Raw genomic sequence first — 17,097 nt, 5'->3', positions numbered from 1 at the left:
AATAAATCTGAAATAATTAACAGGCAGAGTCGTCTCACATTTGTGGGAGAGACCAAGCCATCACAGTTTGCTACAGTTTTCCTGTGAGACTGATTCTTTCTCTTTCCTAAGCTATTTGTCTCTCTAGAACAGAAGTGATGAACCTGTGCTCTCTAGATGTTCTGGAGTACAGTTCTCATGATTCCTATCCATAGGTCATGCTATCTGGGGCATAGAATCCAACAGCATATGACTGTCCATAGGTTCCCCACCCTATAACATGCTTTTTTCTTTTGTTTCACATCTGGAAGTAAGAGGCAAAGGTAGTGCTATTTTTCTAGATAACGAGGGGCTGGAATGCATCATGAACTCACCTTGTTCTCTTATAATGGCAAAGACGCTGACCTGAAAGGTGACAGAACTCAATTCTGGCTGGGGGAAAGAAGCCCTGGACAAAGCACACCTCAACTGTTTAATGGTTGAAAGGCATGATGTATGTTTTTGTTCCAGTGATGTAGGTTGAGATACAAATTGTATTAATTAGCTAATAATTAATTATGGATGCAAATGTATTCCTTTTACAATTATTTATTGTTGATTGCCATGATGTAGAATGTTGCATGTAACTAATAAAATTGTATACAGTGGTACCTCGGGTTAAGTATTTAATTCGTTCCAGAGGTCTGTTCTTAACCTGAAACTGTTCTTAACCTGAAGCACCACTTTAGCTAATGAGGCCTCCCACTGCGCTGCTGAAGCAGTTCTGTTCTCATCCTGAAGCAAAGTTCTTAACCTGAGGTACTATTTCTGGGTTAGCGGAGTCTGTAACCTGAAGCGTATGTAACCTGAGGTACCACTGTACTTTGTTTCTAAATTTGTGGATACAGGGAAGTTTTTCACATCCCAAAAACTGTAGATCAACCCTTGGCTGTCCTAAGGGGATCAGGTACCTAAAACTCATAAGGAAAATCAAAACTATTCAGCAGTTCCAATATACATATATAACCTTTAACTTGGACCATCAATAAACTTTGGCTAGAATTGGAATTGTGTGTTATGTCTAACAAGAGAGTTTTACAGTGAAATACTAAAGAGATATGTCTATGAATTCAAAAGATCAAAATATCTAAAACCCATTTGGTGTACCTCCAGGCCTTCTTAAGAATTGCTGATAGCAAATAGTGACTTGCTGTATTGTATTCCGGGCCTGAATATGATTACTATAATGGATGCTCACCACTTCCCCGGTGGGCATCTGTTGCAGACCCTAACCCTCTGCCTCCTTCCTGGCCGGCCAGACCCGCCTGGTCTCTGGCCAGTGGGGAATTCCCCTGTCATTGCAACCATGGGGGTGTTACCTCCCAGTCAAAAGCCAGGTTCAAATGGGCCAGTAAGGGCCCAGGTCTTGGGGAGTTCCTTTGCTGGTTGGCTGGGCATTGGCTACAGCCATGACCAGCCATGGCATCAGTCATGTCCCAGTATTGAAAGACTTGCTATGATGTTGGATTGAAGTTAAGTGGTTTTTAGCAGTAATGTCATAAAGGAATATGTAAAAATGGATTGTTAACAGGTGATAATCTAAAGCTATAATATATTAAGATTAAAGATCAGGATAAAAACAAAGAGGGAAAGGATTTGCTGAACCAATAAATTGAACTGGAATACAAAAAAGGGAGGTGTGAGGAGGTCTGGGAAATAAACAAATGAAAGATAAGATACGGAAAGATTGAATTGTTTTTAACTGTTTTTATTTTGTGTTTTCTCTTTTTCTTTTTTCTTTTTGTAATACTTTGAAAACTTTAATAAATATCTTTAAAAAAAATTACAATCAACCTAGGGAAGACATGAACACTGGCTGCACGTTTGAAACAATTTTTTCTAAGTACCATCTATTTGGACTACTCAGGTCCATACCCACACAACTGTCTTGCTGTCTATGAGCCACCGACTGTCTCGATATTCTCACAAATCTGGTTTATTTGTTTTTAATATCAAAGGTATATATCACCAATTCATATATTATCATAGGATGGTGTACAACAATATATACCATGAAATTTAAAACACCATAACAACACGGACTTGTGTAAACATCAGGCTGGAATTTTCCTACTCATCCACTGTTACTGATCAGTAAACCAGATCTATAATTTAAAATCAGTGGCATTGGAAAATAGAAATAGGAAGGGGACGGGAGGGTTCTGAGCCCTCCTGATTTCCCACCCTGCCCCACTCTTAATGTCTCTCCTTTAGGTATTATATCTAAGAAGACACATGGTGAATTAGATCTGATCATTGAAACAGTTGCAGATGAAAGATACAATTTTAAAAGTGGGCGATGAAAAACAAATGGATGAATTCCATGAATAATAAGGTGAGAGGGTCAAAGAACAATGGCATTGCAAGGCCAACAATTCACAGGAAGAAGTGCAGATGTCGTTTTATAGAAATATATATATATATATATTTATCTATTTTTAGAGGAATGCCCAAAATCTAAGAGTTTCCACAAAGCAGTCTTGATTTCTTTGTTTCTCATGCTATAGATGAATGGATTCAACATGGGAGGAATTATGGTATAGATCACAGCAAAAGCTATATCCAGATCAGAAGAAGCATTAGTGGGAGGCTTTGCATAGGCAAAGAGTGCAGTGCCCATAAACAAAGAGACAACAGTGAGGTGGGGAAGGCAAGTGGAGAGGGCTTTTTTCTGACCATGTACTGAAGGAATTCTGCGCACTGTAGCAAATAGCTGCATGTATGTTATGATAATGAACATGAAGCATCCTAGTCCCAGGCAACACCCTAACACAATAACCCCTACTTCGACAAGGTAGATATTAGAGCAGGAGAGCTTCAGTAATGTTGGAACTTCACAGAAGAACTGATGGACGTCATTTGAACAGAAGGTGATTGCAAAAGTGCTACAAGTATGTAACATGGCATGAAGAAGACTAGCAATCAACACAATGAGGGTCATCTGAATACAAGCTCCTTTGTGCATAATTGTCTCATACTGTAACGGGTTGCAGATGGCAACATAGCGATCATGTGCCATTACTGTTAGAATGGCAAAATCTGCTGCGACAAAGAACATATAGAAGAAAACCTGGGCCACACACCCAGAGTAAGAAATAGACCTGCTGTTCATGATGGAATTGGCTAATGATTTGGGCATCATGACAGAAGCAGAGCCCATGTCCATCATTGCCAAATTAGTTAGGAAAAAGTACATTGGTGTATGGAGGTGATGGTCTAGCGCAAATGCAGCAATAATGAGAAGATTCCCAGCCATGGTGGTCAAGTACAATCCTAGGAACAGAAAGAAGTATAAGATCTGTAGTTCTCGTACATCTGAGAATTCCCACAGCAGAAACGTTGACATGGAAGTAAGATTGCTCATTTTTTCTTCAGTATTTGCATTCTCTCTGTTGGAGGAAGAAGCTAAAATGTGTTAATAATGATTAATGAGCTAATTATATCATTTATTTATTATACCCCATCCATCGGGCTAGGTTTCCCCAGCCACTCTGGGCTGATCCCAACAGATTAAAATCAGAATATAGAACATTTTTTAAAAAATGCTTCCTGAAATTTAATTATATATTCCCCATTCTTTTGCCAATCAAGTAGTGTAAAAACAATTGAGATTAAAGATTATGCCAAAATAGCCCATTTGTAAATTGAAGCTTGCATATCTGTTATTATATAAAGTATCTAAAGTATCTCAAACACTGATTTCACTCCAAACTTTATATATTAACTAATATTTTCTATTTCTGCTCAGTCTGCATGTTTGGGGGACTCTAAGTAATCTTGCAGTAACATGAAGCTATCTGGGGGTTTTTTAACTACTTCCTTTAGTTGCTTTGCCCCACAAAGGAAGCTGCTATTAATGTCACTTGTAGAGCTGTCCCATCACTTGTGGCCTAATTCAAACCCTCATCTGCTATACAATGGTACCTCAGGTTAAGAACTTAATTCATTTTGGAGGTCCGTTCTTAACCTGAAACTGTTCTTAACCTGAAGCACCACTTTAGCTAATGGGGCCTCCTGCTGCTCCTGCACCGCTGCTGCACGATTTCTGTTCTCATCCTGAAGCAAAGTTCTTAACCTGAGGTAATATTTCAGGGTTAGCAGAGTCTGTAACCTGAAGTGTATGTAACCTGAAGCGTATGTAACCCGAGGTACCACTGTAGTAATCTTTGAAGAGATAATCATGATGTTAAACATATGTTTTATATGGCATTTAGATATCACTTGAAGAAGACAGTGTTGGACTGGCAGCTCCCAAACCTGAAACCATCTGTCAAATGGGGAGATCTTGCATACAAAGCACTTTGTATACCACTGAATTAGGGTTCTTCTATATGTCTATCTTGCAAAATACTGTCTACATCTACATGACTAGTCCACTACTGTGGTGGGATGATGAGCTGCTTGTGCGTAAAATGCAAGTCCCTCAGAGTTTGATCAGGTTTTCAAACCTCTGCCTGTGACGGAGCCCCTCCGGCATGGCTGCGTCAATCGCTAGTAGAATCCGAAAGTGGTTGCTTTCGGAAACGTTTCCAACATAAAAGCTCTTTCACGGAAACACGTCTTCTGGACTCTCTGCGTGACAGTTTCCGGCGAGGCGTGGGTGTCCCTATAGGAGGTCCTGAGACCTCTCCACTGTTTTCGCTGGAAACGTCTCTGAGCCACCCCTCCGACTCACTTTCCCTGGAAGTTCCTGCTCGCCCCCTACTGGTTCCCTCTTCAGCTGCTCCGTCTCTTTCAACCTGAGGGAGCCTTTGCACCTCCTGTCCTTCCGATGGCAGTTCCCTGACATCCACCTCCCCTCCAGGGCCCCCTTCACCCCCTCCCGTCTCCTCCCCTCCGGGCTGGGAGGAAGTAAAACCCCTGAAAGAACCTTCCTCATCGTCCGAAGTTTCGAACACTTCCCTCCACCTGCTACTGTCCCTCGTCTCTCGATACTCCTCGTCTTCGGAGTCTATTCCCTCTTCCAACTCCGACTCCGTGAATCCTTCCATTTCCTGTTCCTCGTCGGTGGTGCCGAAGTACTCCCTCCTAAACCTTTCTACCGGCTGTGGTTTCCTAGGGAATCTTTGGTGGAACGTTTCTGTTAAAACCTCGTCATTGACCTCCCCTGCAGTCACCCAGGTGTTTTCTGACTCCGGTTCCCCTTCCCACGCCACCAAATACTCTACCTGATTTCCCTTCCACCTGGAATCGAGGATTTCCGCTACATGGTTGCTGCGTTCCCTCTCTTCCAAGGCTGGTCCCCTGACGTGCTCCCCTTCACGTCCCCCCCTGTATGGTGACAGTAACGACCTGTGGAACACTGGGTGCAATTTCATGTGGTTGGGTAACCGGAGTTTGAAAGCCACCGGGTTGACCTGCTGAATGACCTCAAAGGGTCCCAATCTTCTGGGCCTCAATTTCTTACAACCCCCTTTGAACGGCAACCCTTGGGTTGACAGCCACACTTGATCCCCCACCCTTATGGTTTCACCTTCCCTTCTGTTCTTGTCTGCCTGCTTCTTATATTGTGCCTTGGCCCTTTCTAAGTTGAGCTGGAGCTGATGATGGATCGCTTCCATCTCTTCTACAAAATGTTCAGCCGCTGGAACGCTCCATCTCTCCCCTCCCTCCCCTGGAAATGCCCTGGGGTGACACCCGTAATTAGCCAAAAAGGGGCTCATCCCTGTGGACACATTCTCCGCATTATTGTAGGCAAATTCTGCCAGCGCCAACTTTTCGACCCAATCGTTCTCTCTGTCATTGACATAACACCTCAGATATTGTTGAAGAATGCCATTTGCTCTTTCCGCCTGCCCGTTGGTTTCAGGGTGCCGGGCCGTTGAAAAATTGACTTCCACGTGCAGCAAGCTCATGAGCTTCCTCCAGAACCTGGAAGTAAATTGTTTGCCGCGGTCCGAGATCACCCTCAAGGGAGCCCCGTGCAACCTAAAGATGTGTTCTACAAACAACTTCGCTGTTTCTTCCGCTGTGACTGCATGTGAGCATGCTACAAAGTGGCACATCTTTGTTAACAGGTCTACTACTACCATGATGGCTGTTTTCCCCTTGGACTTCGGCAGATCCGTCATAAAATCTATTGATACCGCTTCCCAAGGCCGTTCTGGTGTGGGTAATGGTTCTAATAACCCTGCCGGCGCCCGTCTTTCCCCTTTGGCTCGCTGACATTGGTCACACCCTCTTACATACTCCCTTACATCTTCCCTCACCTTGGGCCACCAGAATTCCCTGGTAACCAACCACATGGTCTTGTGTTGCCCAAAATGTCCCGCCGTGGGGCTATCGTGCAACTGCTTGAGTACTCTCCCCCTCAATTCACCTTCGGGTATATACAGTGCCCCTTTGTAATACAATGCCCCATTTCTTTCCTCAAAACCTTCGGGGCTCTCGCCCTCCCCCCTGAGTCCTCTGAGCTTATCCTGGGCATATTCATCATTTTCCGTTTCCTCTACCAGTTCTCGTTGCCCCACCAGCGCCGCCCCACACACCCAGCGGTCCTCAGGGATGACATGTCTCTCTTCAATCGCCCCCTCCCCCTCCCAATACTCTGGTTTGCGTGAGAGAGCGTCCGCCCTGACGTTTTCTGGACCTGGCACATAACAAATTTCAAAGTTGAATTTAGAGAATTCCTGTGCCCATCTCACTTGTCGTTGGTTGAGCACTCGAGCTGTTCTCCAATACTCTAAATTCTTGTGGTCGGTGCACACTTGCACCTTGTGTTGCGCCCCAATTAATAAATGTCTCCACCTCCGGAACGCTTCGTGAATGGCAAGTAGTTCCCTGTCATACACCGTGTAGTTCCTCTCGGATTTATTCAGCTTCCGCGAGAAGAAGGCACACGGTCTCCACTCTGACATACTCCTCCCCGGTTGAAGAAGTACCGCCCCTACCGCCCGGTCGGACGCATCGGTTTCCACTCTCATGGGTTTTCGTAAATCCACATGCAGAAGTTGTTCTTCCGAGGCGAAAGCCCTTTTCAGTTCTTCAAATGCTCGCTCCGCCTCCGCCGTCCAAACAAATTTCTTCTTGCTGCTGAGGCAGTCGGTGATGGGCGCCGTCAAGTGGGCAAAGTTCTTGATGAACTTCCGATAAAAGTTCCCAAACCCCAAGAATCTTTGCACATCCTTCTTGGTCTTCGGTGTCTTCCATTCCAGTACCGCTTGGACCTTGCCTGGATCCATGGCCAATCCCTTGTCTGACAAGCGGTACCCCAGGAATTCCACCTCCTTGGTATGAAACTGGCACTTCTCCAGTTTCACCCACAGCTGGTTGGCTTGCAGCCTGCCCAACACTTCTCGAACGTCCCTCACATGCTGCTCCTCATCCTCCGAATACACCAACACGTCGTCTAAAAAGGCCACACAGTTCTTGTAGAGCAAAGGCCCCAGAACGTGGTTAATAAACGCTTGAAAGCACGCGGAGCCTCCTTGTAGACCGAAGGGCATAACGAGGTATTCAAAGGCTCCCAAAGGGGTGAACATGGTGGTCTTCCATTCATCTCCCTTCCTTATGCGTATCAGATTGTACGCCCCCCGCAGGTCCAGCTTTGTAAAAATCTTTCCCTTCCTTACCCTGGTCAAAATGTCATCAATTCGGGGCATAGGGAAAGCCAGGGGTTCCGACACTGCATTCAAGGCCCTGAAGTCACACACAAGTCTCGGCTTATCTGTGTTTTTTTTGTCCACAAAAAACACTGGGCTGCCCCCCACCGCTCGGGACTCTCTGATGAAACCTCGCTTCAGGTTTTTGTCAATGAACTCCCTCAGCTCCTGCATCTCCCTGTCGGACATGGCGTACAGCTTGCCCACTGGGAGTTGGGCCCCAGGGAGTAGGTTGATTTGACAGTCAAAGGGTCTATGCGGCGGCAGTTTGTCTGCTTCCCTTTCGCTGAATACGTTGCTCAGATCTGCGTATTGCGGGGGCACCTTCCCTCTGCCCATTACTTCCATCCCGGCTAGGGTGACTCTGTCTCCGCCCTGAACCTTCCCCTGCTTGCAGTGTTCTAGGCAATGCGCTGACCCAAAGGAGACCACCCTCTGATGCCAGCCCACTAGCGGATCGTGTAGCGCCAGCCAGCTCATCCCCAAGATGATGGGAGCTCCTCCCAAGGTGGCCACATTAAACGCTATCCGTTCGGTGTGCCTTGCCACCCTCATTATCATCGGGACAGTCTGTTGGCTAACTTCTCCTCCCAACAGCTCTCTGCCATCAATCGTGGTCACCTGCAAGGGATTACTTAAAGGGATGGTCTGTATCTGGTGCTCAGCTGCAAACTCCTTACTCATAAAATTACAGGAGCTGCCTGAATCCAAAAGCGCCTTGACCTGTAGGGGGTGTCCATTTGGCAGCTCTAGTAACACTTCTATCACTAAAGCAGGTCTGGGTGGTTCTGGCGTGGGCACTTTCACTGCTCTTTGGCCTGGCTGCTGTGCCCCGACGGTGGCAGCCAGGCGTTGGCTTTTACTTGCTCCTTGTTTTCCTCCTCCCTTTCCCCCACAGCTCCTGCCATCCCTTGCCATTCCTTTCTTTGTGGGCAGACTCTGGCAAAGTGCCCTGGCTGTTGGCAGAGATAACATTTCTTGGCGCTCTTTCCCTCCTTCTTCCGCCCTTCACTGGGATTTGAAACTGCGCGCGCCCGCGCTGTTCCAACTTCCATCGGCTCTGCCGGCGGGAAAGGTGGCTCTGGAATGTCCGGAATGCGCAGTTCCCTCCAACGTTCTCCTTTCCCTTCCCGCCTTTCCAAAGCTCTCGCTTCCTGGCGCGCTCCTATGGCCAGCGCGGATTTGGTCAGCTGGTCCATAGACTCCGCCCTTGGCCCCCGGGAAAGTTCATCTTTAACGGCCGAAGAAAGCCCCTCTTCAAAAAGCATTTGGATGGGTTCCGCTGATAGGTCCCACCCCAATTTATGAATCAGCATAGTAAACTCAGTCCAGTACTCACGGACAGATCGGCTCCCCTGTTTGCAAGCCATTAACTGCCTTCGTACCACCCCCTGCTCAATGTCACTGGAAAACATCAGGTCCATGGCACGAAAAAACTTCCTCGTGTCCTTTAGTATCTCATTATTCACTGCCATCAGGGGTCGAACCCAATCCTTCGCCCCCCCTTCGAGATGGCCAATTACAAAAGCCACTCGCGATTCCTCGTCGGGGAAGTCATCATACTGCAGATTGAGAGCGTATTGCATCTCAGTTCTAAAGGCATGATAGTTTCTGGGATCTCCCCCGAATTTCTGCACCAATCCTGGCACCTTTCTGGCTATCGAGGTGGTTTTCTCCTTTCCCTTTTCTGCATCCTGAGCCCTCCTCTCCTCAAGCCTCGCCGTTTGCATGGCCAGCTGGATCTCCAACGCCCTGTACCTTTCTTCCAGGCTTGGACCTCCTCCAGCTGCTCCTGCTCCTCCGGTTCCGGCTGGGTCGCTCATGATGCCGCTGCTTGCACAAGCTGGCTTTCAGTGACTTTCGGATTGCTGTGGTGGGATGATGAGCTGCTTGTGCGTAAAATGCAAGTCCCTCAGAGTTTGATCAGGTTTTCAAACCTCTGCCTGTGACGGAGCCCCTCCGGCATGGCTGCGTCAATCGCTAGTAGAATCCGAAAGTGGTTGCTTTCGGAAACGTTTCCAACATAAAAGCTCTTTCACGGAAACACGTCTTCTGGACTCTCTGCGTGACAGTTTCCGGCGAGGCGTGGGTGTCCCTATAGGAGGTCCTGAGACCTCTCCACTGTTTTCGCTGGAAACGTCTCTGAGCCACCCCTCCGACTCACTTTCCCTGGAAGTTCCTGCTCGCCCCCTACTGGTTCCCTCTTCAGCTGCTCCGTCTCTTTCAACCTGAGGGAGCCTTTGCACCTCCTGTCCTTCCGATGGCAGTTCCCTGACAACTACCTAATCTTTCTCTCTCTCTCTCTCTCTCTCTCTCTATATATATATATATATATAATGTCAGGTATTGAAATTGGAAACTATAACATACTGCTATCCTCAGTTATAGGTGCTCCTGGTTTTTCAGAACTACCCGTATTTTTCGCTCCATAAGACACACCAGACCACAAGACGCACCTAGTTTTTGTAGGAGGAAAACAAGAAAAAATATATTCTGAATCTCAGAAGCCAGAACAGCAAGAGAGATCGCTGCACAGTGAAAGCAGCAATCCCTCTTGCTGTTCTGGCTTCTGTGATAGCTGCACAGCCTGCATTTGCTCCATAAGACGCACACACATTTCCCCTTAATTTTAAGGAGGGGAAAAGTGAGTCTTATAGAGCAAAAAATACGGTAAGTAACAGAGTATACATGTGTTTGGGAATAAGACAGAATTCTAAGGTAACAGCCTATTTTGAATGTAGTCTGCTACAGATAAATATTAAATTGAATGTATTATATTGCCACAAAACATGGGTAGGTAAACTAAGGCCTGGGGGTCGTATCTGGCCGAATCACCTTCCAAATCCGGCCCACGGACAGTCCGAGAATCAGCGTGTTTTTACATGAGTAGAATGTGTCCTTTTAATTAAAATGCATCTCTGGATTATTTGTGGGGCATAGGAATTCATTCATTGTTATATTTATTTTCAAAATATAGTCCGCCCCGCCCCACAAGGTCTGAGGGAGAGTGGACCACCACCCTGCTGAAAAAGTCTGCTGACCCCTGACATAAAATCTTCTGATGAATTTCACAGGCTGGTAGTGGTACTGTTTGTGCCAATATATGTATCTAATACTTCAGTGGGTGATAATGATCTGGGGTATATTTGTGTCCCCATGAAATGTAACACAAATCTAGTTCTGCCAGCATGAATTTTCATGTCATCACGTTTATTTTTCTGACATAGGGGGGGCAGACCTGCTGCAAATTATGCAGTTACTGGGGGGAAAGCTGTGGCCTTGATCGGGATCTTTTTTCTAGCACACAGACTGATTGGAACAGAACACAGCCCAGTTCCATCATACGGCCATCACAAACGGACCACACAGTTGAATGATGCAATATATCTACATCAGCTACATCTTTTTGCCTTTGGAACATTCATTAGGAATTTGTTTAACATACCAGGTGGTCATTGTTCATTTTAAAGCTGAGCACTCTAATAAGGACTGGTATCAGCATTCAAGAGTATGTAAGACCCCTTTGGGATGCGGGTGGCGCTGTGGGTTAAACTACAGAACCTAGGACTTGCCAATCAGAAGGTTGGCGGTTCGAATCCCCACAGTGGGGTGAGCTCCCATTGCTCGGTCCCTGCTCCTGCCAACCTAGCAGTTCGAAAGCACTTCAAAGTGCAAGTAGATAAATAGGTACCGCTCCGGCAGGAAGGTAAATGGCATTTCAGTGCGCTGCTCTGGTTCGCCAGAAGCGGCTTAGTCATGCAGGCCACATGACCCGGAAGCTGTATGTCGGCTCCTTCAGCCAGTAAAGTGAGATGAGCGCCGCAACCCTGGAGTCGGCCACGACTGGACCTAATGGCCAGGGGTCCCTTTACCTTTACCTTTAAGACTCCTTTAAAATTGAAAGATGAGAAGAAAATAAAATGCTGATAGACACCTCTAGATTACATCAGAGTAAAAGGAAACTACCAAATCACCTTAAATTGTTTTAAAATACCTTTAATGATAAGATTCAATTTCCTTTCCAGCTACTTTAGGGGACGATATTATAAAGATGTCAGAATCCATGCATCTTCTCAACCAAGCTCTTTCGGCCTTCTTGCAGCACTTGCCACAGGACATGTAACTGTTTTTCCCGCCTTTAAATAGACTGCATATGTGAGGATAATAGTCACTTAATTAGCAACGGTAGACATGGGAAGGATCATACTTTTAAGTCTTATTTGTCATCTTGGGATCTTATTCCCAAGAGTCCAGCACAGCTGATCTGAAAACATTGTTGAAAGTTACTGCTTCTACATTGACAGTAGGGGGGGGGGAGTATTTATGTAGAAATTATACAAGAGTGGGACACAAAATCAATCTTGTTTTACACCCCTTGGGAAAACTATTGAATCTGAAAGGAAGTCCACAAGTCCATGCAAAATTTTAGTGCAAGGATCAGAGGAGAGCTAGAGTATAACATTTATCCAGTGGAGTGACAATGGCCACTTACCCTTCTTCCATGGTGATTGGCAGTTGCGGCCCACCACAGTGCTTCCCTAAGCCCCTGGAGCCTCGCCATGTTGCCCTGACTGTTGGGTTCCTCTCCGGCTACCGCGGAGCATCTTGCCAATCCAGGGTGGCCTGGGGGGTGGAGCTTTTGCAGGCTTCACTCAGGTCCACTCCCTGGATTTATAATCAGGCCGACGCAACTCACTGTAGCCCAGTCAGCCTTGTAATGTGACCCACCATGTCCACCCTTTAGCATTGCTATTGTTTTTCTGCTTTTCTTCTAACCTTTTCCTATCCAGCTTAGTGGGCTTTCCTATGATTCCTTAATGGTTGCTGTTTTTCGGAGCTGGGAAGGAATTTTCCCTGATTGTTAGGTTTTGCCTTCCCCGCAGCACTAGTCACAATTTTGGCAGGTTAGTCCTTTGGCGGAATCCTTTAGTCTATCTTCTGACCTGGAGGGGTGGACGGGTGATACACCCCCCCCCCAACAGCAGCAGCATTTACAGGGTACCCCCAGGTCCATGCCCCCAGGGAGCCTAGCTGACTGGTGGGAAGAATGAATAGACATGACAACTGTAATGGGATTAAAAGGCCACAATTTTATTAATTTCATATGTAGGCAAAACGTGGCATAGGCATTGGGCGTGTATCCCCCTCAGCCCCCGGTGGGGAACCGAGGCATGACAGGGTGTGGTTGGGAGGAAGGGTCCATAGCAAAACTACAAGGCTGACTGGGCTACAGTGAGTTGCGTTGGCCTGATTATAAGTCCAGGGAGTGGACCTGAGTGAAGCCTGCAAAAGCTCCACCGCCCCCCTAGGCCACCGTGGATTGGCAAGATGCTCTGTGGTGGCTGGGGAGGAACCCAAAAGTCAGGGCAACATGGCGAGGCTCCAGGGACTTAGGGAGGCACCGTAGTGGGCCGCAACTGCCACTCACCGTGGAAGAAGGGTAAGTGGCCATTGTCACTTCACTGGATAAATGTTATACTCTAGCTCTCCTCTGATCCTTGCACTAAAATTTTGCATCGACTTGTGGGCTTTCTTTCAGGTTTAATAGTTTTCCCAGGGGGTGTAAAACAAGTTTGATTTGGGCCCCCTCCTGTATAATTTCTATATAAATACTTTTTTTTGGGGGGGGGGTCTACTGTGAAAGTAGAAGCAGTAACTTTCAACAATGTTTTCAAATCAGCTGTGCTGGACTCTTGGGAGTAAGATCCCAAGATGACAAATAAGACTTAAAAAAATGATCCCTCCCTTGTCTACTGTTGCCACTTTAGTGACTATTATCCTCACATATGCAGTCTATTTTAAGGAGGGGAGGAAAGTTACACATATTGTGGCAAGTGCTGCAAGAAGGCTGAAAGAGCTTGATTGAGAAGACGCATGGATTCTGACATCTTTACCATATCGTACCCTAAAGTAGCTGGAGAGAAAATTGAATCTTATCATCAAAGGTATTTTAAAATGATTTAAGGTGGTTTGGTAGTTTCCTTCTACTCTGATGTAATCTAGATGTGTCTATCAGCATTTTATTTTCTTCTCATCTATCAATTTTAAAGGGGTCTTATATACTCTTGTATGCTGATACCAGTCCTTATTAGAGTGCTCAACTTTAAAATGAATGATGACCAACTGGTATACTAAACACATTCCTAATTGTTGCTCCAAAGGCAAATAGATGTAGCTGATGCAGATATATTGTATCATTCAACTGTGTGGTCCATTTGTTATGCGTGTATGATGGAACTGGGCTGTGTTCAGTTCCATTCAGTCTGTGTGCTGGAAGAACGATCCCAATCGAGGCTGCACCCTTGATCCCAGTAACTGGGTAATTTGCAGCAGGTTTTTTTTCCCCATGTCATAAAAATAAGAAAGTGATGACATGAAAATTCATGCAGGCAGAACTAGATTTGTGTTACATTTCATGGGGACACGAATCCACCCCAGATCATTATCACCCACTGAAGTATTAGAGACATATATTGGCACAAACAGTAGCACTACTGGCAGGTGAAATTCATTAGGAGATTTTTTGTCAATATAATGCATTCAATTTACTATTTATCTGTAGCAGACTACATTCATAATAGGCTGTTGCCTTAGAATTCTGCCTTATTCACAAACACATATATACTCTATTACTTAGTTTTGAAAAACCTGGGTTTGAATGCCACAAGTGATGGGACAGCTCTCCAAGTGGCATTAATAGCAACTTCTTTTGTGGGGTAAGGCAACTAAAGGAAGTAGTTTAAAAGCCCCCAGATAGCTTCATATTACTGTAAGATTACTTGTTGTTGTTGCTGCTGTTTAGTCGTTTAGTCACGTCCGACTCTTCGTGACCCATGGACCAGAGCACGCCAGGCACTCCTGTCTTCCACTGCCTCCCACAGAATCCTCTAAACATGAAGACTGAACAAAAATAGACAATATGTGTTTATATATAAATTTTGGAGTGAAAGTGTTTGAGATACTTTAGATAATAACAGATATAGAAGCTTCAATTTACAAACTGGCTATTTTGGCATAATCTTTAATTTCAATTGCTTTTCCACTACAGTGGTGCCTCGCAAGACGAAATTAATCCATTCCATGAGTCTCTTCATCTTGCAGTTTTTTCGTCTTGCGAAGCACGGCTATTAGCAGCTTAGCAGCTTAGCGGCTATTAGCGGCTTAGCGGCTTAGCGGCTATTAATGGCTTAGCGGCTTAGCGGCTATTAACGACTTAGTGGCTTAGCGGCTTCAAGAAAAAGGAAACAAACTTGCAAGAACTCGCAAGACATTTCGTCTTGTGGAACGACTCAAAAAACGGAAAAACCTTTCGTCTAGCAAGTTTTTCGTCTTGCGAGGCATTCGTCTTGCGGAGCACCACTGTACTTGATTAGCAAAATAATGTGGAATATATAATGAAATTTCAAGAAGCATGCTTAAATTAGCTTGTTAATCAATATTAACACTTTTTAGCTTCTTCCTCCAACAGAGAAAATGCAAATATTGAAGAAAAAAAGAGCAATCTTACTTCCATGTCAACGTTTCTGCTGTGGGAATTCTCAGAAGTACGGGAACTACAGATCTTATACTTCTTTCTGTTCCTAGGATTGTACTTGACCACCATGGCTGGGAATCTTCTCATTATTGCTGCAATAGTGCTAGACCATCACCTCCATACACCAATGTACTTTTTCCTAACTAATTTGGCAATGATGGACATGGGCTCTGCTTCTGTCATGATGCCCAAATCATTAGCCAATTCCATCATGAACAGCAGGTCTATTTCTTACTCTGGGTGTGTGGCCCAGGTTTTCTTCTATATGTTCTTTGTCGCAGCAGATTTTGCCATTCTAACAGTAATGGCACATGATCGCTATGTTGCCATCTGCAACCCATTACAATATGAGACAATTATGCACAAAGGAGCTTGTATTCAGATGACCCTCATTGTGTTGATTGCTAGTCTTCTTTATGCCATGTTACACGCTTGTAGCACTTTTGCAATCACCTTCTGTTCAAATGACGTCCATCAGTTCTTCTGTGAAGTTCCAACATTACTGAAGCTCTCCTGCTCTAATATCTACCTTGTCGAAGTAGGGGTTATTGTGTTAGGGTGTTGCCTGGGACTAGGATGCTTCATGTTCATTATCATAACATACATGCAGCTATTTGCTACAGTGCGCAGAATTCCTTCAGTACATGGTCAGAAAAAAGCCCTCTCCACTTGCCTTCCCCACCTCACTGTTGTCTCTTTGTTTATGGGCACTGCACTCTTTGCCTATGCAAGGCCTCCCACTAATGCTTCTTCTGATCTGGATATAGCTTTTGCTGTGATCTATACTGTAATTCCTCCTATGTTGAATCCATTCATCTATAGCATGAGAAACAAAGAAATCAAGACTGCTTTGTGGAAACTCTTAGATTATGGGCATTCTTCTAAAAATATATTTTGAGTTTTTAAACATGGGATTGTATATTCAATGTGAATGTTTTGATATACAGTTTTTAACCTAGCACTAGAACCTTGGGTGGACATTTGCTTTGCATGTAGGAAGTTCCTGCTGTAACCCCTGGCATCTGCAGGTGGAGGAATGAATGGTTCCATATCTCAAGCCATAGGGAGCCACTACCAATCAATGTCAACAATATTGAGCTAAATGGACCAATGGGATGATTCAGTGTAAAGTAACTTCCTGTGTTGCTCACTCTGCAATGCAAATAGTCTTATAATTTATTCACCTTATTATCCATGCCATTCATTGCCATTTGTTTATCCTCTTCACCCTTCTCCCCCCAAACAATGTTTTACTTACTACTGATACCAGTATAGTACAATTAGATATAACTGTTTCAGCAAATACTATTTCCAATGCCTTTAGTAAGAAAATGAAAGTTCAAAAGCATAAAATGTATGTCCCCAAAATAATTATTAATTTTATTATATTTTTGCTTGCCACTCCAATATCTGAGTGGTGTGAGATTCCAGGGGTTCCAGGAATTTACCCAGGGTTTGTGTTTCCTTTGGAATGAGGGACAACAGAGACTGTTGTGTCTTTATGATATATGCTTAATTTGCACATATATACAACTTGTGCCTACATTGGAGGGGTTTGAAAGCATTAAGACTCCAAAAAGTTTGGGGTGTCACTATCCATCATACAACTTCAGTTAGAAATACTGCAGTCAGTCCCTGCACTAACTGAGGCTTCTGAAGGGCAGCCCTATGTATAATGCAATACCACAATTCAACATGGATTGCTATGGAAATCTATCTAGACATGGCTACACTATTTGAATATTGCAAAATAAATAGCCTTGGATTTCACCACATGTGTGATCATTTTTCATGTATTGAAGCACATGTTGTAACTGCTATTTCTTTGTGTCTGCTACCAAAGGACTACCAACATATACCTGAGGAGTGTGATCAGTTGTGCTTACTCTTGGGAGTAAGCTCTCAAGACGGCAAAACAGGCTTAAAATAACTCTCTCTGGCATG

General features: G+C 44.9%; 2 protein-coding genes across 2 annotated transcripts; one reads left to right on the top strand and one right to left on the bottom strand.

The window, feature by feature from the left end:
* Positions 1–2,446: 2,446 nt before the first annotated feature.
* Positions 2,447–3,382, bottom strand: LOC114607998 (olfactory receptor 14I1-like). The gene has a single exon (XM_028751735.2). It carries the CDS (start codon positions 3,380–3,382, stop codon positions 2,447–2,449), a length of 936 nt encoding a protein of 311 aa, XP_028607568.2.
* A 10,111-nt stretch (positions 3,383–13,493) lies between these two features.
* LOC114583070 (olfactory receptor 14I1-like) lies at positions 13,494–16,051 on the top strand. The gene is made up of 2 exons (XM_028704418.2): positions 13,494–13,564; positions 15,088–16,051. Exons 1-2 carry the CDS (start codon positions 13,494–13,496, stop codon positions 16,049–16,051), a joined length of 1,035 nt encoding a protein of 344 aa, XP_028560251.2.
* The last annotated feature ends 1,046 nt before the right edge of the window (positions 16,052–17,097 follow it).

This window comes from Podarcis muralis, chromosome 13 (assembly GCF_964188315.1).
Source record: "Podarcis muralis chromosome 13, rPodMur119.hap1.1, whole genome shotgun sequence".
Taxonomy (NCBI): Eukaryota; Metazoa; Chordata; class Lepidosauria; order Squamata; family Lacertidae; genus Podarcis; species Podarcis muralis.
This window is presented reverse-complemented; position numbering and strand designations above follow the sequence as displayed.